The sequence below is a fragment of the Nannobrachium achirus genome (assembly GCF_963921795.1).
Source record: "Nannobrachium achirus genome assembly, chromosome: 2".
Classification (NCBI taxonomy): Eukaryota; Metazoa; Chordata; class Actinopteri; order Myctophiformes; family Myctophidae; genus Nannobrachium; species Nannobrachium achirus.
In genome coordinates, this window is record NC_137811.1 from 72,684,255 (window position 1) to 72,710,001 (window position 25,747).

The 25,747-nt window shown below is 40.6% G+C and overlaps 1 protein-coding gene across 1 annotated transcript in view; it reads right to left on the bottom strand.

Moving 5' to 3' along the window:
• LOC308300414 (NACHT, LRR and PYD domains-containing protein 3-like) overlaps positions 1–25,747 on the bottom strand; it is a gene marked incomplete at both ends in the record, with an annotated part of 87,878 nt that overhangs the window by 33,625 nt on the left and 28,506 nt on the right. The window contains 6 exons of the mRNA XM_080744243.1: positions 6,749–6,922; positions 7,126–7,296; positions 7,555–7,725; positions 7,820–9,596; positions 11,236–11,484; positions 22,851–23,008. Coding sequence (XP_080600369.1) covers positions 6,749–6,922; positions 7,126–7,296; positions 7,555–7,725; positions 7,820–9,596; positions 11,236–11,484; positions 22,851–23,008 — 2,700 coding nt within the window. The remainder of the gene's footprint in view (positions 1–6,748; positions 6,923–7,125; positions 7,297–7,554; positions 7,726–7,819; positions 9,597–11,235; positions 11,485–22,850; positions 23,009–25,747) is intronic.

Genomic DNA, 25,747 nt, shown 5'->3' on the forward strand with positions numbered 1-25,747 from the left:
AAGTTTAGACGTCTAATAAACTTGCATATCTATACCTCTGGTAGACCATTTTTTATACGTATAAACTTATACTTCTAGTTCAAATTGTTTAGTGGGATAGTTTTGGATTTTTTCATTAGTTTTTATTTTTTATTAGTTTTGAGGTTTTGTTTTCAATTACAGTGTAGTTTTAATTAGTTTTTAAAGTGGGGTTGCTAGTTTCGTTTCGTTTTTATTTTTTGAAAATGCTTAGTTTTAGTTTAGTTTTGATTACCGTAAATCCTCTTATAGAAACCCAGGATTTTATTTGTCTCAACAGTAGCGGGCACCAGGCTTTTATTGAAAGCAGCCGTGTATAAGAGAGAAGGCCGATATTCCTATTTTTCAAAAATATCAGAATGAATAAATCAACATTTTGTGTCAGTTTGAACCCAGTAAAATGTACTGGGTTCATTTATTGAAACCAAGTACTGTATGAAATGAACAGTGCAGTTACAGGTGGACACTGGTCATTTTAACTTTACAGTTCAACTGCAAATAACAAAAAGATTAATTGGTATTTCCCACAATAACATTATTGCAGCTTGGGCTTACATGAAAACAAATGAACAGTGCAAATTAAGCAGATGTAACTTAATGCTGCCCTCAGAACACGTTCTAATGACTATAAGTCACAACTGTGCAATTAGGTCAGGGGCCAATTCTGATATCTTCAAAAATTGGTACCACCCAAGGTGACCGTACATTTTTTACATTTTTGACTCCCTACTCCTATGTCTCTAGTTTACATTTTGGTATGATAACCCTTTCTGAGACCCAGCTTAATTGATGTTATCAGCCGCTAGAGTCGGTCTCCCATCGACTTTCTATACAGGAGGAAAATACCCAGAAAACATTTCGTTTCTGGGTATTTAAGTAGGATGTGAGGGGTCTAATTAGGGGTTTGTCATGATGCTGAATCCATTGCAAGCATTTGTTTTGCACAAAAAAAAACATTCCTTGGGCTACAAATGGCCCCAGAAAACGATGGTTTAGTGATGAAAAGTGATGAGTCATCACTTTTCATCAGTTTCATCAGTTTCGTGGGCGTTTTCTGGGGCTAAATTGCAAAGCATAACGTCAATGCAGAGGACAGACAGAAGGGAGATGGGAGAAGGGGGACACAAGAATATATACAGAAATAATAACGTCCTATTGCCTCAATCACTCACTGGGTTCTGTTTGTCACGCATTAAATCCGGGGGTCCGTGCGTGGTCTCAGACGGTCCACGGGGGGTTCCCGACAGTCCGCAGGGGTCCGCGACGGTCCGCAGGGGGCCCGCGACGGTCCGCGGGGGGTCCGCGACGGTCCGCGGGGGGTCCGCGACTATCCGCGGTGTCCCCGGACCCCAAATCCACTCTGAACATTGTGGCTACACCTCCTAGCTAAACGTCTATTCTCTACGAGCGGGTTGTTGGTGTCATGCATGAAGCGCAAGCAGAAGTACTTTAGGGTCACTAGCGGGTCAGGAGTCAGGATCGCTATCATAGTGAATATCGCCCCCTAGAGCCTAATATTGGAACTCAGGCTTTTAACTGTTTTTTTTTTCAATGACAAACCCGGAAATAAAATAAGGTCAGTTTTTTTACTGAATACAGGATATTATTAGAGAATTTACGGTAGTTTTAGTGTTAGTTTGTCTTTTACATAATATGGGGTATTTATCAGGGGTGAGATTAAAAAAGCTCCGGAAAAAGTATTGTCTAATTAAAAATCAACAACACATCATATTGTTGAGAGTGGCAGGAATGTTGAGACATACAACTTCTCTCTTTGACCTCTGAGAACCACTGGCTTGGTTCTCAAAGTGCGCTCCGAGGACCCCCAGGGGTCCTTGAGGGGGTTGCAGGGGGTCCCCATCAAAAAGGGAGATAATTTATTTCACTATCATTCCACGCCTAAGGAACATAATGACAGAATATATGACTGTTTTGGTCATGGGTTTCTTCTTCTGCTGCCTGGCTGAGGATTGGCATCTGTCTCAGGGGAGGGAGGCTCCCCTGGGGGGGTGTCCTTTACCTTGTCAATGTACGATAGGTTAGCCTTCTTATGTGCGCTATTCAAATGGACTTTTAGATTTGTGTTTTTTTTCCCCTTGAGTAATGCCGTATTATCATTTTCAACAACAAGGCATTTACTCTTATCTGAAACACAATCATATTCAAAGTAATCCCAAATGGGACTCTGCCGCTTTCTTCCAACTTTTGCCACCACCGTGATACCAGGTTCTGTATTTTGGCGTGTCTGAGGGGTGTGGTAAACTGGCACAGAGGGAGATAGGGAGAAGAGCCTGGTGATGCGTGTGTGCGTGCGTGCGTGCGTGTCTCCAGGTGATAAATGACTGCCAGCTTCAGCCCTAGATGTCATACTTTGGCAATGTGAAAATAGCAGATCTTCAAGCTCACAGTGCATCATGATAGCTTTTAGATCAACTATTTTAGCACTTTTCAGTCTTACCCTGACACATTATAAAAAGATTTTTATTATTATTTGTTATGTTATTTTTTTTTTAATTGGAACTAAGAAAAGACCCCTAAATATCATTAAAAATGTAAGAACTTAGAGAAAATGTACAGTGTTAAAACAGCAGATCTACAAGCTCACAACACGTCACATCATGATGCGTGCAAGCTTGTAGATCTGCATTTCTTCTGACCTTGTTAGCCCTGATTAATCCAGTGTTGTTTTCTGCATGGACTAGTTCAAAGTTCAGTTAACACATTTTATAGTTTTAATAAGTTAGTGTAAAAAAATGTATTGACACAGCCCATATAACCACATACAGCAATTATTTCATCCAATTTAACATTGAGGTGCCCACACTGTTTAGGTGCCCACTCTTGCACCCCTTTGCAAAGTAAAATGCCACCGAATCCATCATCCTTTCCCACTTCGCTTACTTGCTTCTGTCTTGTCATAAAGCTGATAAAGCTTTTATTGTGAAGGCAAATGTTTCTAAACGTGCCACATCCTGCAAGTTTCCACGTGGTGAAAATAGCTGACAACATGTCGTGGATGCGACGCGTTGTGAGCTTGCAGATCCGCTATTTTCGGAATCTAACACGTCATACAACGGATAAGTCAGGCTTTAGGAGGGAGGGCGAGCTTCAAAGTGATATTTGGCATTCTGCCATCCTGCCGGGTGCTGTGTGAACGAGCAGAATGAGAACCACTCACAAACACCAGAATGAACCTGTTCACAATAAAGTTCATCCTGCAGAAATATGTTCAGTTCACGTTTGTGTTTTATTGGCTATGATATGTAGTGATATACATAATAGGCAATTTTTTTACATCATTTCTGCATTGAAATTAATTTGATCCTAACAAGCGTAATATGATGTTGGGCTGCCGTGTTAATTGAATGTAGACATACAGTATGTATGTATATTCACTGTGTTAATTGAATGTAGACATACAGTATGTATGTATATTCACTGTGTTAATTGAATGTAGACATACAGTATGTATGTATATTCACTGTGTTAATTGAATGTAGACATACAGTTTGTATGTATATTCACTGTATATTATGGTTATTATCATCTTCATTCAGAGTAGGATGTGAATGAATGAATGAATGTCACATGCTGATGTGTATATGAGCTGCTCATCTACATAACTGGATGTGATGCTGCTTTGATTGAATGAATAAAACAGAACAGACACTTACTTATCGTGCTCTTCTCAACACCTGGTATCAGCCTGCAAACTCCACCATGGTCCACACTGGAGTTGGAGGAGAGACAAAGTCAGGTCTGGTGCTATGATAATATAAACAATGACTGATAATTATTTTACACCATTAAACATCAGCATCACAGTATGATTGATAAAATGGTTCCTTCTCTAAACCTAGTAGATCAGTTCGCTATTCAGTGTTCACTGATATGACAGGATCTGAGAATCTACATAATATAAATGCATAGAATCGCTGTCTGTGTGAATTCTGACTTCAATCTAAGGGTCCTATTTCCATCCATGCTAAACCCTGAACCCCTAAACGTCTTTACCTTTTTTTCACTATTTTGAAAAACATTTTTAAATCGTTCAAATAATTGATCTACAAGCTCACAACGTGTCTATGTAGATTGGCTATTTGAAGTATTTTAAAATGTTTTTCAAAATAGTAAAACAAAAAGGCGAGGGGTTTAGGGTTTGGCACGGACGAAAATATATAAATTTAGTGCCTTAGTGTGTATCACGGAGGACCAGAGGGAGTGATGTTCTCATTGGGAAGTCGGTCAGTTCAGCTGGTGTCCAGAACTTAAGACCCACTTATCTCTCTGTTTCTGTCCATTTAATCTATGTCTCTTTTATGCCCATAAAGGGAGATTCCTGATGTCATCAATATGACGTCATGGTACTTACATAGACTGGCCTCAAGTGATAGCCTACTAAGTTACTATGACAACAGGTACAACAGGTATTGTGTAAGCGAGCCGGGACTGTGTTCCCAACAACATCACACTACTATTACCCATAGAGTATATATATATTATATTATATATATAATAGAGAGCGGACAGCCCCGCCCCCAGCCATTCACTTCAATGCAAGTGCTCAGTGGCATTTTGAAGCATGCAGAAGTAGCTGAATCCAGGTGCATTCTGGGGGAAATTGTGCCAAAATGTTTGACGCCGAGACGTAATGACGTCACAAACGACGTAGACGTCCATTGAACCCTATTGTAGACGCCAGCGGCACGCTCTTATGCTCGTGCATGTATGTTTCACCCCGCCTGAAATTCCAGCTTTGGCCAGTAGGGTGGCCGCTTCAATGTTTACAAGCCGTTCTTGGGGCTTGGTATTACCTAGACTGCGTGGTGCCAACTTGCTCCTTGTGAACTTGTGGCCATATATGGCCTACTTGTGTGCCAGCAGAGCATGCAAGTACTGCAATCGGTGCGGTCGTTATGTATGTGGGTGGGTAAGTTGTCACTCTGACAAGGTGCCAACTTTCACCTTGTTATTTATATCAGGTTGCACTTGTTGATAGTGACATGTCACCCTGCACTAAAAACGGCTGGGTTGAAAATAACCCAATCTGGGTTGTATTCTAACCCACCCCTGGGTAACTATTGGACCTACCCAACAGTAGTAAATCTTACACAGCAAAATGGGTAAGTCCTTTACCCAGCACCGTAGTAAAATATTCTACCACATCCTGGGTAGAATATTTTACTCAGCTCTGGGTCAACCACTAGTATTTAGTATATACTCTACCCAAATTCTGGGTCAAATTAAGAACAATTCTGGGTTGTTTCACTTATTATAGTTTAGCCAATTCCAGGTTAAATTAAATCAAGCACAATACATTAGTTATTTCACAGTTAAACTACAGTTTAATTACTAACCTATAAAAATACCCACTAAAAACTGCTGAGTTTAAATAACCCAATTTGGGTTGTAATATAACTCACCCCTGGGTAACTATTACCAAAATTACCATGAGTTCATCTCTCTCTGAACAGCAGAGGGGAGGGAGCTCAACAATAACCTAGCAGCCTAGCAGTTACGGTTAGGGTTTTGGCTCAAATACTGACAAATCAAATTCTGACATGAAAGTCAGCTTGCCAAGGCAGACACATGGATATGATACATTTAGCATTTTTAGCTACCAAAAGCTTAGAAATGTCCCTGAAAACCTAGAGAAATGCTTTTCCCAGCATGCTTTGCATAACAGGTGACCAACTTAAGTTTAAAACTACCCAATACTGAGTAAAACAATGTATTTATTTTTACTCAGCAGCTGGGTAATGTATGAACACCATTATAATAACCCATAATGGGTAAACCATTGTTTTAATAACCCATAATGGGTAAACCATTGTTTTACTCAGCCGTTGGGTAGATTAATCTACCCAGCAGTTTTTAGTGTGTTTTTTGGAAATTGCAAGTGTGGTTGCTGTTGACTCTAATGGGGAGCCAATCAGATAGGGGGAAAATTATGACATCACCATATGATGACACACACACACAGACACGCACGCACGCACGCAGGCACGCACACACACGCACACACGTACACACACGTACAGACAGCCACACAGAGACCCCCTTCTAGATGGACACATAGGCCCTTTTCATCCTAGATGAACGTTCTAGAAGGCTCACCTCATAGGAGGTGTAAAAAGGTTTCCAAATGGCTCAAAACTGTCTGTAAGGTTTCCTTACTTCCTGGTCTTGTTGAGTATTCATAACTATCCAGTCATCCATCCCACCCAAAAGTGAGTCCTAAATTATCAGACCAATTGAAAGACACTACCACATTCTGATTGGGTGGGCTGCTTGTGGTGTTCGTTGCAGACACAGAGCTCAGGGTGTGATCACCTAGTTATTCATTTTCAATCAGAGATGAGCTGGCAGAGGCTAGATCAACGTGGAGGAGTGACGAACAGGTGCACTCCACGTTCGTCTTTGACTCTCACACACACACACACACACACACACACACACACACACACACACACACACACACACACACACACACACACACACACACACACACACACACACACACACAGCCTCCTGTTGCCAGAGTTGAATTGTCTACTTATTTCTATGTAATGCCAGGTGTTTACATATGGTCTACGTGACTACGCGTGTGGTTAAGGTTAGGGTCAGGGTTAGAGGTTATTAATGGGGAGAGTTAGAACGTCGGAGTAATGACACGTCACAACAACACTACACACTCTGAACATTCACACACAGACCAAGTCTCTCATACCTCAGAGTGTCCAGTCTGTTGTGTGGATCCTTCACAACAGCAGAGAGCATCGCTTTGCCTGATTCTCCTGGATGATTGTAGCCCAAGTTCAACTCTCTCAAATGGGAAGGGTTGGAGTGCAGAGCTGAGGTCAGAGAAGAACAGCCTTTCTCTGTGACCAGACATCCTGACAAACTACACACACACACACACACACACACACACACACACACACACACACACACACACACACACACACACACACACACACACACACACACACATACACACACACACACACACACACACACACACACATACACATACACATACACATTGAATTTATAAATATTAGGTTTTATTTAAACAAAGTTGAGCACAGTTTCAGGCATACTGACTTCAGAGTCTCCACCATGCAGTGTGGACTCCCCAGTCCCACAGCCAGAAGGTTTACTCCAGAATCCAGCAGGTCATTGTTGCTCAGGTCCACTTCTCTCAGACTAGAGCTGGAGCTTAGAGCTGACGACAACTGCTGACAGCAACTCTCTGACAGCTTACAGCCACTCAGCCTGGAGATACATTGGTGGTAACTTCTGGTAAAGACTTTATTAATTAGATTCCTCTAAACGAAATATCACACAATAACTAAAATGTCAAGCACATGCACACTCGCGCACACGCGCGTGTGTGCGCACGCACGCACGCACGCACGCACGCACGCACGCACGCGCCCACACACACACACACACACACACACACTCACATATTGAATTTATAAATATTAGTTTTATTTAAACACAGTTGAACACAGTTTCAGTTATACTGACTTCAGAGTCTCCAGCATGCAGTGTGGACTCCCCAGTCCCACAGCCAGAAGGTTTACGCCAGAATCCAGCAGGTCATTGTTGCTCAAGTCCACTTCTCTTAGACTAGAGCTGGAGCTGACAGCTGACGACAACTCCTGACAGCAACTCTCTGACAGCTTACAGCCACTCAGCCTGGAGAAACATTAGTGATGAAGCATTTTTTTTTATAATTTTTTTGTCAAAGAAAGATCATAATAATGTATTCAATATATCAAATTTAACATACAGAGCTTTATTGGAGGATTTGAGCACGGGCAGCAGCCTTAGAAGAGCTTCCTCTGAAGCAGAGTATTTCTTCAGGTCAAACACGTCCAGCTCCTTTCCTGAAGACAGCAAAATGAAGACCAGAGCTGACCACTGAGCAGGAGAGAGCTTGTCTGTGGAGAGACGTCCTGACTTCAGGTACTGCTGGATGTCCTCCTCTAGAGAATGATCATTCAGCTCATTCAGACAGTGGAACAGATTGATGCTTCTCTCTGGAGATGGATTCTCTCTGATCATCTTCTTGATGTATTCGACTGTGGGCTTGGTCTGGAAGCTTGTTCCTTTCTGTGTCAGCAGTCCTTGTAGAAGTTTCTGATTGGTGTCCAATGAGAGGCCCAGCAGGAAACGCAGGAACAGATCCAGATGTCCATTTGGACTCTGTATGGCCATGTCTACAGCACTCTGGTAGAGGTGATGAATAGTGGGTGTGTAAAACCATCTAGATACATTGTACCACTTGGGGGTTGAGAGTAGGTTTTCACCAGTGTTGATGAAAGTGATGAAGACATGGAGGGCAGCCAGAAACTCCTGAATGCTCAGATGGACAAAGGAGAACACCTTGTCCTTGTACGTTCCACACACCTTTCCAAATACCTGTGTGAACACTTCTGAGTACACTGCGGCGTCTTCGATATCAATTCCAGACACTGTCAGGTCTTCCTCATAGAAGATCAGTTGGTCTTTCTTCAGCTGTTCAAAAGCCAGTTTCCCCAGAGACAGAATTACATCATTTGGATTCCTGTCAGGATGTTTCTTAATTAGGTCTAGATACTTGGCATTCTTCTGTATGGACTGAACCAGCAAGAAGTGGATGTACATGGTAGTCTGAGTTTTTGGCAGTGCTCTTCTCTCCTCTGTGTTCAACATTTGCTCCAGAACTCTAGCAGTGATCCAACAGAAGACTGGAATGTGGCACATGATTTGGAGACTTCGTGATATCTGGATGTGTGAGTAGATTTCAACAGCCTGCTCTTCATCACTGAATCTCTTGAAGAAGTACTCTCTCTTCTGGTTGTCATCAAACCCTCTCACTTCTGTATACCTGTCAACATACTCAGAAGGTATCTGGTCGGCTGCTGCGGGTCGTGTGGTTATCCAGATTTTTGCTTTTGGAAGCAGATTTCCCTTGATAAGGTTTGTCAAGATCACGTCCAATGTGGTAGACTTTTTGGGATCCGTCCATATCACAGTGTCCCCAAAGTGTAGAGGAGGCCGACATTCATCTAACCCATCAAAGATGAACACAACGTTGGGCTCGTTGAAGATGCAGATTCCTACTTTCTTGGTTTCAATGAAGAATTTATGAAGAAGTTCCTCCAAGCTGTACTCATTCTTCTCCAGATTCAGCTCTCGGAAAGTGAAAGGAAACACAAAGTGGATACCCTGGTTGGCGTTATCTTCTGCCCAGTCCAGAGCATACTTCTGAGTTTGAACTGTTTTACCAATGCCAGCCACTCCCTTCGTCATCACTGTTCTGACTGGTTTTACGTCTCCAGGTAATGCTTTAAAGATGTTTTCACTTTTCATTTTTGTTTCTGGACAGGCTGGTGTCCTGGAAGCTGTTTCAATCTGTCTGACCTCATGTTCTTTATTGACCTCTCCACTTCCTCCCTTTGTGATGTAGACCTCAGTGTAGATCTGATGCAGAGAAGTTGTTTGTCCTTCGTTTGTGATCCACTCAGATAAAAGCAAAAACTTCGTTGTCAGTTTAGTCTTCAGTTCTCGTTTGCACTGAGCTTCTGAAATATCAAAGAACAGACGAGAAATATGATCCTCAAATGGGAGGTCTGCAATTGAATTATTTTCCTTGTTTTATTTTTTCTTGAATTTACTTGTGGGAATGTCATACTGTGTGTTGTGCCCACAATTTAATAATGTTTGGGAAGTAAACGAAAATATGTATTAATTCAGTGTACACAACCTTGTGAATTAAGTGTTATAAGTTTTGTTTATGTCATTGTCATTGTCGGGGCATAATGCCTGGAACTCCATATAAGGAGATAATCCCATCTTGTCACACAATACTATCGCCCAGTGTTGAATTAGTCGGGGGCGTGCGCCCCCGCCGCCCCATATCTCTTCTGAGCAGGAGTCATGCCTCTCGGACATGCAATTGATGCCAAATGATGCCTGTATGCATATCAATAGGCCTGTACAGTAGGTGTTAAGCAACGTGCATGGGACGTCATGAGAACCGTGTATCGCCTGCTATACACGGTATCGAAAGTATGTCGCTGCGGCTGCCGTCACAGCCTGTGACGGCAGCCGCTGACGGCAGTCAGTGGCCTGTACAATGAGAAAATCATGGGTGCCATGTCATGACCATGTAACGACACACGGCTGCCTCAGGGTGTATATAACTGCCACGATGGGCTGAGGGGTCAGGACTCCAACTAACATCGACTCGACAGCAATAGCCTATCTCTTCTACTGCTCTCAGCTGGTCTTGCTCACGTTAAAGAAACCAGCATCAGAAATGGATTTATCATTATGGTTCTTGGTTGTTTGCTTGTGTTATCTGTGTGGACTGTTGTGTTATTGTGCCAGATCTATAACCTATTGCCTGGGTGTGGTGGTGATAGCTCAATATGAGTAGGAGGAGGATATATATAACGATAAAGAATACTAAACAAATAGAACACAAGAGCTTGATTGCTTTTAGGCACAATTTAAATCTACGGACATAATGTATCACTTTCACAACCTATTTTGGACACAATATTGTGATTTGTATTCGTATAAAAAAAGCCAATACAAATAAGATAAAAAAATAACAAACAACTTATTGTCATGTGACTAGTTTGACTGGCTTTTGTTCTGTTAACCATTGGGCTCTGTCCCCTGCTTGAAATTGCTTTGGATGTTAAATCTCACTCAAAACAGATGTTTATAATTATTTAATGTTTAATACATCTTTATTTAGAAATAACATTATACACCAAGGGACAGTAGTTTCCTTTCAACACGCTAAGTGATGGAACACAGATTTCACTAGTGGGGAAACTGAATGTAAGTATAGCAAAAATGTTAGCACAGCTACAGCTAGTCCTAAAGGCTGTAGAGATAATGAATGTGTTCATGCATTCATTTCATATTTGCATGCCAATTTAAGTTCTGAAATTTAGGTAAAGTCTGGTCATTCCTGGATTGTGAGAGTGGCATTTAGTTTTAAATATAAAGTAACTGTGGTTTTATATCTAAGACTCGCTATGGGATAGCAACCTCTGTTGTGAACACATAAGTGTTACTTTTATACACTTCAAGACAATCTCGGATTGTCTGGAGCTGAACGCAAGCTACGTATAGCCAGGTGCAGCTTCTAAGCTGTTATCTAGCGGAAGAAGATGAAGGATCATTTAGCAGTACATGTGATCTTACCAGGCTTCTCTGTGGTTGACAGTTGTGGTTGGTGTTGTTTGATAGCATTGTAAAACGCTGCTCTGACAGCTGTTCCACCAGGACCTAGCACTTTGGAAAACACTTGTCTCATCTGGCTCTGTCTGGTCTTCTCAGCTTCAATCTCGGCATAGATCTCAGGGTGGACCATGGTCGCTAGACTGTCTACTAGGGCCATGACTGTGGTCGCCTCTTGAATCAAGCGTGCCTTGTTCTGCATCACAAACTGTTCTGCTTGCAAGAGAGTGACAAGACGATTGGTTTAGATAAATAAATTACAGAATCATAATAGCATTTAATTATAATTATAACAATGTGAATATAAAGCTCTGTGCATCACAATATCTTCTCATGAATAGTAGTGTAAACACTGATGCATTTATAGTTTTCTAATAAGATACTGAGGTTGTAATGTACAACCTGGTAAACACAAGGTAAAACCAGCTAGCATCCTCCTCACTGGTTAAAGGACAACTTTGTTTTTTTTTACAACAAGGGTTCATATTTTAGATTGTAATTAGAGAAAAGAAAAAGTGAGTGTTAAAATGTTTTCATTTGCCTTGTTCTATTGTTTTATCACGTTTACCATGCTAGAATTTGGGGCATGCGTACGCATGGGGGCATGCGTACAAGTGGCTAAATATGTCTTTTTAGACACAATAAGCCAGCAGTTTCTTTATTGCTATTTACAGTAACACTTCTAGCCCCCATAAGTCACATCCAACCATGAAAGGTTGCATTGTATCTTGGGAATGGGCTTATTCTGTGTAAAATGGCATATTTAGCCATTTGTACGCATGCCCGCAAACACTGAAATAAGAATATCTAAAACAATAGAAATAAATAAATGAAATCAATTTAACACTCATCTTATTCTTTAATTACAATCTCAAATATGAACCCTTGTTGTAAAAAACTAAAGTTGTCCTTTAAACACTGAACTGTAATAAGGACAGAAAGACAGAAATAACTCACCTTTTTCTGCATCATTTAGTTCTGAAGTCAAGCTGTCACCAGCATCCTGTTGTAAACCAGCTTGTTAGTGCAATAATAATAATAGTCTAACAACACTAAACAACAATGGGCCTTATGCAACGTTCTCTTACAATTTAAATCATATAATAATTTCAATAGATCTTTTTTAGAATTGTATTTTATTTACAGATGAAGTAAAGGTGTAAAGATGTACGTTGACATATTACCTTAGATGTGGAGTCCTGCTCTGTTTGATGTTCCTGAGTTGACTGACCACTGGAACCCTGAGATATCTGCTGCTGGTCTCTGTGGAGGACACACGCACGCATGCACACACGCACACACATGCACACAGTGCAGAGGGTAATGTGAAAACCAGAACTTTCACTACAATTTAGGGTTCTCAATATGTTCAGAGCCATCACAAAATGCCTTGTGGTGACCATAGCCATTTGCATCCTTGTAATTGCCGACCATAAAAACACAATGATAGACATTATCTATTCTGTATTATCATGATTGATTCATAAGATATAATTAGGTTATGGTGTAAAGGGAAATGGCTGCTATGGAGTTTATTGATTTCACGAAGGGCAGCTCGGCATGGTGGGGAAACCAACGCCCCTAAGGCCTGATTAATGGGAGAGATGGAAAAAAGTTCTCAAATTGTTTACGTTTAAGTATCAATACAGTTACAGTTAAGTAAAAGTCCAAAATTGAAAATGTACTGGAGTAAAAGTACAAAAGTGTTGCCATCAAAATGTACTTAACAGTTTGCCAGCCGAAATAGAATGGTTGTTGGTAGATTAGCCGTGAAATTTCTATTATTATATTATGATCTGAACCGCATTCATTTTACCAGACATCCAGCGCTATATCACGTGGTCTTCATCCCCCATTATCATACCGCGATCCCCCGTTGTTTTACTCACCACAGTTCCCTGTGAAATTCTCAATCTGCATTGGCTTAGAGTGGGGGATTCGGCCGACGCATCGTGCCCCCGTGCGTTTCGCGTGCGCGATCCGTTCACGTAAATGTCGCCTCAAATAATCCACGTGTGACTCAAGAGTAGAAATAAAAAGTTTCGCTCGCATAGCCCGCAGCACTGCTGCTGTAGAAGCACTGGTGTATAAACAGTAAACGGACGACAGCAAGGAAGATTAAAGAAGGAATGGAACTGACGTCACTTCTGCTTCATGTCAAAGCAGCCATGAGCTATCGATGGACGAGCGGTGACTAGGGAAGGTTAGACGATCGCCGATCTTCGGATAAAAATCATTTATTTCGGTTTTAATGACCCAGTAAGGTAAAAGACGACGCGGCTGAGACACCCTTGCTCAGATGTTCGGTATATTCCGGTTTTAATATTAAGGGGCTCCCCGTGGCTTGGAAAGGGTTAAAGTACCAAAAGTATAAAGTACTAATTTATGCAGAATGTCCCATTTCAAGTTTTCAAATGTATACAAATCTTTTGAAAATAGCAGATCTATACAAGCTCAAAATGTGTTGCATCGTAGGAGTCTCAGAAGTAATGTCGGAGTGCCTGTTGGGCAGATCTTTATGCCCATATATGGTGTTCGATGTTGGAATGCCCGTTGGGTAGATCTTTATGCCCATATATGGTGTTCGATGTTGGAATGCCCGTTGGGTAGATCTTTATGCTATACATGGTGTTCTGTGTCCATGGCCAGTCTGTGATGTCAGTACTAAGAGAGTCAAATATTAAAGTTTATGATTATGAGCTGTTTAAACATGTTCTGTATCAAAGTCTAACAACATCAGGTTGATTTCAGGTCAACATGATAACAGAGACCGATGTCAGGTGGTTTTACTGGTTGTAAATCTAGTTTATTTGTTTTACTGGTTGTAAATCTAGTTTATTTACAAGACCCGAATTAATTTCTACTGGCCAATTTTTTTTTTTTTAAATCAGATGGTGTTGTAGCAGTCCTAATCACAGGACAATGTAATGGTAAAAAATTAATAATGTTTTGTAAGGTTTTATAGCCATCTAATTTGCATTTTGGGGATATTTTTCACAATATTAACGTTTGCACGTGTTCTAGACATTCTAATGATCAAGAGAAAAACAAATTACAGGCATTTTACTTATGTTTTAGTGAGGAATAGCTTCAGTTAAAAAGTGAGATGTCGTTCGTCCAGACGCTGGAATTTCAACTTCTCTGGGAGGTGTGAATGTCAGCCTCTGTGGCCTGTGGGGGGTATTTATATGCAAATATCGTGGCCAATGACATTGTAATACTAAACAATATGATTTAATGGTGATGTAAATGTGAAAAAAGAACAGGAAAACTAATTGTAACATTTTTTTTAAATGATTTAAAAAATGTTGCCAAAAAGCAACGCTGGGCCTTGCAGGGTTAAAGAGGAAGTGGTTCTGACTGAACTCTCACAGGAGAGTGTTTTTTGCAAGTCGTTCATTCCGAGTGTATCAACAAGGCACCTGGGTTAAGGCAGACCGAAGCTTGTGATTGGCTGCACAGAGGTGCCGAAAGTCGGGGGGAAGGAGATAAACCTAACCTTAACCCTAACCTCTGTAAAAACTAATGCTGGTGAATGCTAACCTGGTGAATGCTAACCTGCCGACGTTGGTGAATGCTAACCTGGTGAAATACTAACCTGCCGACGTTGGTGAATGCTAACCTGGTGAATGTTAAACTGGTCGGAACAACGGTGCTTAACCGTGATGCTTTTTTGATACACTCGGACTGAACGACCTGCAAAAAATACTCTCCAAAACTCTCACACCACCACCAGAGACAAATGTGTTTTATTCATGTCATAGTATATACACTGCACGCAATTTTTAATCTGTTTCAAACTTTGAGAACCGCTGACTCAGATGTCAGGTGTCTGCTGAATAAAGTTCTTGTCATGTGAGGTGGATGTTGTTAAACTTAATGATTATATGAGCTGTTTAAACATGTTGATCAATATCAAAGTCTAACAAGATAGATAACCCTTCTCACACACACACACACACACACACACACACACACACACACACACACACACACACACACACACACACACACACACACACACACACACAGGGACGTGCTGGCCATTGGGAAAAGTGGGACAACTCCCGAACGGCCGGTTCATTCCCGGCCGGTCCAGGAAAAAATTAAAAATAAAATGTCGACCTTCGTTCCATTTTGGGGGCTGGGCGGCCAACAAAGTAAATTGTCACTGTCGCGCAGAAACCTTGTATCTCCAAGTTTCAAATGTGTACATTTTTTCGCAAAGTAAAGCCCTGCTTCATCATACAAGGCCGTCGCACAAAAGTAGTGAAAACAGCAGATCTACAAGCACACAACGCCTCGCGGTGCGAGGCGTTGTGTGCTTGTAGATCGGCTGTTTTCACTAGTTTAATACATTTTTTAAATGATAAATACAAAACAAATGGTTTTGGACATACAAGGTTTCCACCCGACAACAACAAAATATAACTCATGTAATTTGCCCACTGGCTTGTCACTTGTCATGATCTGAAATGGCAAATCTTTGAGTAGCGTGCAATGAGGGCCTCTCCAACTCTTTTTCCCGGGCTGAATCACACACACACACACACACACACACACACACACACACACACACACACACACACACACACACACACACACACACACACACACACACACACACATTGGCACAGGGGAGGGTGATCACTGGCACACTGGCATAAGAGAGGGTTTTTGTTTTCAAATGTAAAAAGATGTAGTCAATTAAATTAAGTCCCCTCACATTAGAGCGTAGCACGGGTCTTCCAGGACCAGATAACCCAAGACCCCAACCGATTCGGGTCTAAAATATTCACGTGTCCCTCGGGTTAGGGTAGGGTAGGGTCTAATTGCCTCGGGTCCGTTCGGGGCTGTGCAAAATGCATTTACCCACAAGGATCCGAGAGGACCCGAGATTTAAACATACATATCCTTCAACTTTAAAATATATATTGTTTTTAATGAGACATGCATTGTAATTATGCTCCCAAATCCATATTATCGTCTGTTCTCGCTTATTGATTGAGTCCCGTTCAGCGCATCCAATCTCAAGCGTTGCGCTGCTGCTGAAGTGAAAATCATGGAGGGCTTTTCTTTGCGAGGTGAGACACAAACAAAGGCCACCTGGCTGGAAGATGCACGTTGGAACGTCATTTAGCCTATATGGAACATGTTTCTCTGGACATCATCTGCGGGGACGGGCGACATAAAGTCGGTGAAAATCTGTCTATCTGCTGTGCAACACAAACGCACCAACGCACGCAAGCCAGCTGAGTCTCGTCTCAGTCTGTGATCAGCCACGTGCACACATAGACATAAAAGGGGGCTTGAGCCCCTGCCCTTTTATCCGTCTGTAAAAAGTGCCCTCTTCAGACCATGAATGCATTTTTTTTACTATGGTAAAATAAATGCAAATGTCCCCTTCATAACTGAAGGCCTTCAGTTACATTTCTACAAGGCCATTTTAGAAATGTCTGCCCCTGCATCTCTAACATTCTCTGCACGTCCCTGTCTGTGATTATTCTGATGGGCAGCCGAGAGCGCAGGAGGAGGAAAGTTTTGTGATGCGAGCTGTGGTGTCGTGGACACTGACTGGACAGTAACACTCTCACTGGACCCTCCGCAATCGCTCTCACCTTTCGGTCCTCGGAGCGGTGGCTACAGTGCGCTGCTGCTGCGCTGCGCTCTAGTGTCTATAGCCGGGGACCCACAAGCCCAAAAGCTCCAGGAATAGGGTAGGACATGTGATTCTCTGCCGTACTTTTTATTTCTGTTTTATTGACTCATCACTTTTCACAGTATTTGGGGGGCCGAAATCTAGCCCAAGGATTGTTTTTCATGCAAAACAAATGCTTGCAATGGATTCAGGAACATGAAAACCCCCCAGTTTGACCCCTCACATGCTAATTAAAGCAGACTTTTTTTCCTTTTTTAAATATTTCTAGTGGAGTCAATGGGACAGTGAATATACAAATGGCCATAACTTTTTTTCGCGATGTTTCCAGCAGAGCAGGCCTCTCATTCTGTGGACCTTAATGACCAAACCAATAGATAAAACAGAAATAAAAATTACGGCAGAAAATCACAAGTCCCCTCCCATTTTGGTGACTGGGTCCCCGGCTACTAGGCTATTAGTCTCAAAAGAAAAATAAGCATTATATAGCATCGGACACAAGACCTGGCCAGATCGGGTCCGTTCCCCCCGGTTCCATTTTAGGGACGGATCCAATCACTCTCGGATCCATTGTGTGCCGGGGCTAGAAAATCTGTATTTTTCTCGGGGCCATTCGGCTCGGTCCAAATTTCCTTGGCTCCCATTTTTTGGACCCGTGCTACCCTCTACCTCACATGCAATTAACACCGACCCCTGACTTATACGGTATACTGTACACATGTTTTCTTTTTTCAAATCTAGCCTATTTTTCTCCACTGAAATTATTATCATTTATAAATAATTATTTAGAAAAAATAAATAAAAAATAGCAAACACAATTAAAAATGCATATTTATGTTGGCTTCATTTGTTTGGATCACTGATAGTGCCTGTATACTCTGTCATATAAATTAGATGGAAGTGATACCATCAAACGTGTTGAAAATCTATATTTAAAACAAAATGGATGAATGAAGTGACTTCAACACACGTTCACATTACATCTGCATAATCTAACAGTAGAAAATACAATGAATTTGTAGCACTGTTTTATTGTGACTTTAATTCAGTGGATCTCAGAGAGGGTTCCAAGGGGTCCCGAGCTAATTGAGTTATTCAATGTACATTAGAACACAACTCTATTTTATACTGTACTATTCATAGAGACGATCTACAAGCTCATTTATAAATGTATAAATAAAAGCATGAATTAAATTAAATAAATTGCTGCTTGATTACTCAATTCATTGACAAATTAATAGATAGGATAACAGCTAAATAAAATAAGTGATAATTCCAGTAGGCCTACCTGTCCATGTTGACAGTAGTGAAGGTTTGCTTCTCTGCACCGAGACTCTGTTACCCTGTGTGTGTGAGAGAGAGAGCGAGCAAGCAGTGTAATGCAAGAATGTTTACAGCTTTATGATGGTGTGATAACTCTGCTACACCTTGTTTAGAGTACAAGGTACAAGTTCTCTCTCTCTCTCTCTCTCTCTCTCTCTCTCACACACACACACACACACACACACACACACACACACACACACACACACACGCGCGCGCGCGCACACACACACACACACACACACACACACACACACACACACACACACACACACACACACACACAGTCAGGCAATGTTTCCACAGTAGATAATAGACTATCATTATCATTAGCTATAGTTAATGTACAACATTCAAAAGACACTAAAAGCAGCATGAGCTCTAATGTGTGTCATGGTGTTGTGTTGGTCTGCTATCATCCTGATGTTGTTACACTTTGATACTGAACAACATGTCTAAACAGGTTATATATTTACTATTTTATAATCCTCTGAATATCTGTGTGTCAACTTAATTGGTACAATATAGTTTGGAGTTCTCAACAAGAAATGGAGCCGTCGTAAAAAGGCCTGGTCACGACCATGGTGGTCATCGTGGTGTCCTTGTAATGGTTGACCATAAAAACATAGATATGGACGTAGTGTGTTCTTTATTGTCATGTTTGGTTCAGGAGAGCTATGAGTAATTTATGGTGGAAGGGAAAATGGCTGCCATCTCCGTGGCGATAGCTCTATTGTTTGTTTTTATGTTCAGGGCCTCAAACTCTACCTATGTACCAAGTTTTTCATTTGATGACGAAGTGAATGATTTATAGATTTGTCACTTATATGTGGACTACACACAGACTCTCTTATAGACCACTAGCCTCCTGCAGAGTCAAGGTGAAAGACTAAAGAAATGTCAACAATATGAATAGTTGGTCCAATAATCTCAGGACTTCTGACCTTTGATCAGCAGAGTTTAATTGTGTGTTGTTTTCTGATAGTTTTACATTCTGACCCTAGATCAGTAGAGTGGTGTCCATCTTTGAAGTCAATCCATCTTCCCTTGGACTGGTCACTCTTCATGGAGACACAGCTGGGCACAGGAGACTCTGCTCTCTGCTGGTCAACCCTGACACCCAACATGAAACATTACGTTTATTCATCAACATTCATTCATCAACTAGTCACACTAGTTCACGTAATGTCAAACCCAAGGCCTGGGGGCCAAATCAGGCCTGTGAATGAATTATCTTCGGCCCGTGGGAGGATATTTGTTAATTACTATTAGAACTGGCCCTCTGGTATATTGCGCAGGCAATGCCTGGGATTTCGAACCAAGGTCTCCCGCATGAAAGTCCAACATCTTAACCAGCAGGCCAAAGGGATATCCCTATGGACTGGGGGAAATATTAAGCCCCTGATACACGTAGCAATTTTTTCATCAATATCAACCAGCAACGACCAGAGTTATCAATTGGGTATGACAACTTCCATAGCTTGGCTAAAGGGGGGGAAAAATGTACTTCCTAAAATAAATTCATGCCTGTTGATAAGGTATGGCAACATGACTGGTGTCTTACAAGCGTGAAGGCACAAAAAGATTAATCCAATGACACTGCCAATGGCCATACCCAATTGACGCTTCTGGTCGTTGCTGGTTGATATTTATGAAAAAGGAGGGATATTAAACTTTATGATTAGGCTATGAACTGTTTAAACATGTTCTGTGACAAAGTTTAACCATATCAGATTGATTTCAGGTCAACATGATAACAGAGACAGTTTAGAGGTCAGGTGGCTTTACTGGTTGTAAATCTAGTTTACTTGGAGAGGAAGTGGTTAAGACTGAACTTTCACACCACCAGAGACATCATTTTACAGTCCAAACAGGGAGTGGATTTATAACTCCACAAGGCCAGCCCACTTGATACACATGCTGAACAATGATGATAAGACTGGCAGGGAACTTGCCAGATCTTCAGAAGAAAGACCAATCTTAGGATGGACACAGTGGGTTTGGTGGGCTGTCATCTGATTGACCTGACCTCAATGACCTCTGTGTAGTAGTCTCCGAAGACATAACAACTTTTTTTCCTCAATAAGGACTGTATCCACATTTATTTTTTATAATTATATTTTGTATTTTCCATTTTCCATTTTTTATTAAAAATAAATGAAAAAAGTTATGGAAAAAACATGGCCTGCTCACGTATTAGGAGGGTAGTATGAGTCACCAGAAAAAAATAATGGGTGTTTTTAATGAATCTATCATGGTTAAAATGGAGTTTGAAGTTACAATGGGTGTGTATGTGGAGAGAAGCCCTTTAAACTGTTTCCCTGTTGAAAGTGGAATATCCCTTTAAGGACGCTATGATGTAATATAGCTTTTTTACATAATAAAACAGCTTGTGTTTATTTGGAAGCCTCAGTATTGTCTATCAATCATAATTATTGAACACATGTCTAGATGTGTATTCAACCCCTGATTCAGAAACAACAGGCTCATTTAAGATGATGCACTAACTGTAGGAAAACCATTGTGACAGTTTTCCATTCTGACCTCTGATCAGTAGAGTGGTGTCCATCTTTGAAGTCCATGAATCTACCCTTGGACTGGTCACTCTTCATGGAGACACAGCTGGGCACAGGAGACTCTGCTCTCTGCTGGTCAACCCTGACACCATGACAACCATAATGAAACATTATGTTTATTCATCAACTAGTCCCATTAGTTGCTATACATTTATATTAAACATTATAAACAACCACTTATATTTAAATTACGACACACAATTCAAGTTAGCCACATTTCACAAGATAGATTTCATAATTATGTACTGTTTGTTCGGGGGGAAAAGTCATTCTTAAAATGTGAGTTAGATATTAAACCTTATGGGTAGGCTACATGAGCTGTTTAAACATGTTCAGTATCAAAGTCTAACAACATCAGGTTGATTTAAGGTCGATGCAACATGACAACAGAGACAGTTTAGAGGTCAGGTGGTTTTACTGGTTGTGAATGATATCTGGAGTGGATTTACAACTCCCAGCCCACTTGATATGCTGAACAATGAGGATAAGATCTGTCATAGATCCCCTGGCAACAGAGGGTGAGCCAATTAAATGTCCTGGAGTTCAGAAGAAAGCCCAATCTTAGGACGGACACAAAATCTACTGGGTTTGGGGCGTCGTCAGATTGACCTGACCCCTTTGTTTTCAGTTCTTCAAACATATTCACACCGTCGCTGGTCGTAGCTGGAGTGGACTGGGTTCAACCTGACTGACTCTTTAGTAGTTTCTGAGGACATTATAGCACCTGTAAGGACTGTTATTGATACATTAGTACCAGAGCCTTCTATCTAGTGGCGTCACTCCCGTTCACGTCATGGGCCAGGTCTTCCACACACACATCTATTGGCTATGAGGGGTAATGTGACAATGAACCACGTGACTAGCGCTGTTTCTGACCCCGCAATGGTAGAACTCTCTGATTAGACAACTGATAACCAACTGTGTAAGGACTGTCATTGATACATTATAACCAACTGTAAGAACTATTGATACAGAACATCATTTATCACCAGTCCATGCATGGGGGTACCTTTTAACATTACGCTAGCTTGCCTTCTTGCTGCAGATCACACTGTCTCTCACACAATATTCAAACATGATGCAGTTGATGAGGATATACAGTGGTGACCTCTTCAGTCAAAGCCAGATTACAGCTCCTTCCAACCAGACTTTCTCTGTAGTTCCCTAAAATGTTTCCACCTCATTATCTGAACCATGACCATAATCTACGTGTCTACTGTAATATATTCTGAATGGCTGATATGTATCTAAGTGAATGTACATTGCAAACCGCTTGTGCTTTTTTTTTGGAAGCCTCAGTAATGTCTATGAACTAGTTGTGAGAGGCCTGCAGTCTATCAAGCCTAATGATTGAAAACATGTCAATGATAATGCTGCGTGTCACTTCCCATCTCTCTCTCTCCTCATTTCCAGTATTGTATACTGTATAGTGCATACTATCCATAAAGGCAAAACAACAACTACAAGGAAAGCTAGCTTGCCTTCCTGCTGCAGATCACACTGTCTCTCACACAATATTCAGACATGATGAAGTTGATGAGGATATACAGTAGTCACATCTTCAGTCAAAGCCAGATTACAGGTCCTTCCAACCAGAATCACTCATTCTCTGAAGTTCCCTAACACGTGTTTTCTCCTCATAGTTGCAGCATGAACATAATCCACTTACTGAAACCCTCTCACATATTCAGAATGGCTGCTATGTGTATAAGGGAATATAGATTGCAAGGCATGACAGCATTGTTGGACGCTATGATATGATTCATCTTGGTTACAAATGCAAACTGATTGATTTTATATTTGGAAGCCTCAGTAATGTATACAGTACAAACTTGTTGTGAGAGGCCTGCAGTCCATCAATCATAATTATTGAACACATGTCTAGATGTATCTTCAACCCCTGATTCAGAAACAACAGGCTCATTTAAGATGATGCACTAACTATAGGAAAACCATTGTGATAGTTTTCCATTCTGACCTCTGATCAGTAGAGTGGTGTCCATCTTTGAAGTCCATGAATCTACCCTTGGACTGGTCACTCTTCATGGAGACACAGCTGGGCACAGGAGACTCTGCTCTCTTTCTGCTGCAGTCCTCCAAGGCATCTTCATATTCTGAGGATGAGTCACTCTCTGTGGACACAGAGCTGGGTACAGGAGACTCTGCTCTCTGCTGGTCAACCCTGACACCATGACAACCATAATGAAACATTACTTTTATTCATTCAACTGGTCATACTAGTTGCTACATATCTCTATATTAACTTGCTTATATTTAAATTATGACACACACACAAGTCAAGTCAAATTAGCCACATTTCATAATATATATATTTCATAATTACGTATTGTCTGGGGGAAAAGTAGCCTTCTTCTTAAAATGTTATTCAGATATTAAACGTTGTGATTATATGAGCTGTTTAAACATGTTCAAAATCAAAGTCTAAAAACATTAGTTTGATTTCAGGTCGATGCAACATGATAACAGAGACAGTTTAGAGGTCAGGTGGTTTTACTGGTTGTAAGTTAGAGTGGAGTGGATTTATAACTCCACAAGCCAGCCCACTTGATAAACATGCTGAACAATGATAAGATATGTCAGGGAACTTTATAGATCTCCTGGCAAGAGAGGGTGAGCCAAATAAGCTTCCTGGGGTTCAGAAGAAAGACCTTATAGGTCAGATCTTATAGGACAGACAAACTCAACGTTGGTGATGAAGTACCAACGTCTTAAGGATGCTGTGATACAGCTTTGTTACAAATGGCTTCTGTTTAGATTCAGAAGCCTCTGTAATGTCCATGAACTAGTTTTGATACAACACACTTATATTCTTGTATTTCTGTTGTTACATTTAATTGGAGTTAATTTTTCATAACAAAGTTTAGTGATTCTCAACATAATGTCAAACACCACAAATTGAGATGCATTAGGCATTGGTTTTTGGACCCTCATCTGAAAAGATGTTGTGTCAAGGACCCCCAAAAGTGAAGATTTGTTTTCAAACTGTGATGTCACTATAAGCTCACAATGCACTGGGATGTGACACATTGTAAGCTTGTAGATCGGCTATTAAAATAAAAGTATAAAATAGGGTTGAAGTAGTTAAACTGTTTGTCGTTGTGCTCGGGACCCCCTGGAACCTCCTCAAGGACCCCTGAGGTTCCTCTTTGTGCTGGGGACCCCCTGGAACCTCCTCAAGGACCCCTGTGGGTCTCTGTACCACACTTTGAGAACCACTGACTCAGATGTCAGGTGTTCACGCACGCACGCACGCACGCACGCGCACACACACACACACACACACACACACACACACACACACACACACACACACACACACACACACACACACACACACACACACACACACACACACACACACAGTGTCTATATTAAATGTTGTACATTAACTATTATTATAATCAGTCAACTACATAGAAACACAGCCTTTATATACATGTAGGCCTATATATAATTATGTACACCGTACATATTTTCTTTTTTTGACACATCTAGCCTATTTTACCCCACTGAAATGAACTGTATAAATAATTGTATCAATAACTATGAAATACGAAATAGCTAATACAATTAAAAATGCAATTTATGTCAATCAAAATGTGTTGAAAATCAATATTTAAAAGAAAATTTACAAATCTTTGAAATAAAGATGATTGTTTTTTCCTAGATGTGTCTTCAGCACACATTAACGGAGGTAGTCAACTTTTTCTTGAAAAAACGGATGCTAAAATAAAAATTATGTTTCGAAAATATTTTATAAAAAAATAAGCTTCATAATATATGTGTTTCTATTCAAAAATGACCACAAAAAGTGTAAAATAATGATAAAATAATCATTTTGGCCATTGTCAGACCGACACTTTGTTTAGATCCTAATCTAACAGTCTAGAATGTAAACAGTGTCGGTCTGACAATGGCCAAAATTATTATTTTATCATTATTTTACACTTTTTGTGGTTATTTTTTTGAATAGAAACACATATATGAAGCTTATTGTTTTTATAAAATATTTTCGAAACATTATTTTTATTTTTGCAAACGTTTTTCAAGAAAAAGTTGACTATAGCTCCTTTAAATCTCCATAATCTAACAGTAGAAAATAGACCTAATTCATTCGTAGCACTGTTTTAATAGGACTTCAATTCATTCAGTGGATCTCAAAGTGGGTTCCAAGGGGTCTCCAGTTAATTCAGTTATTATAGCATCAATCTACAATACATACAATACAGTGGGCAACTGGCGTCCTGGGGGCCACATGCAGCCCCCACCTTCACTCAATGCGGCCCGCAGGTAAATATCAGAATACTGTTATTATTGACTTCAGTTGTTCCAATTCCAAACATGCGAATATGACCCGCTTTTTTCAGTCTTTATTGAAAGAGGTATTGTCTTTTTTATGTCCAATATTTGTATTTAAGTTCATAAAGAAAAACTAAATGCATTTGAAGTTAAATCAAAATGTTACTTGTCACGATTCCAAATTCAAAAATAGCAAAACGTTATTGGATTCAAATCCAAAATGAGTAAAAATAGCAGATCTACAATCTCAAAACGTGTTATATAGCGACACGCTTTGTAGGATAAGCTATTTTTGTCCTCTGTGTGTGTGTGCCCTCGCTATCATCAAAGTTGCCGACCCCTGATGTAGAACAATCATTTTAACTACTTCTATTGTATACTAGATACTATTCATATAGCCGATCTACAAGCTCATTTATAAATGTATAAATAAAAGCATAAATTAAAACGAAAATGCATATAATAGATAGAATAACAGCTAAACAGCTAAATAAAATAAGTGATAATTCCAGTAGGCCTACCTGTCCATGTTGACAGTAATGAAGGTTTGCTTCTCTGTACCGAGACTCTGTTAGCCTGACGATGTGTGGAAGAAATGACC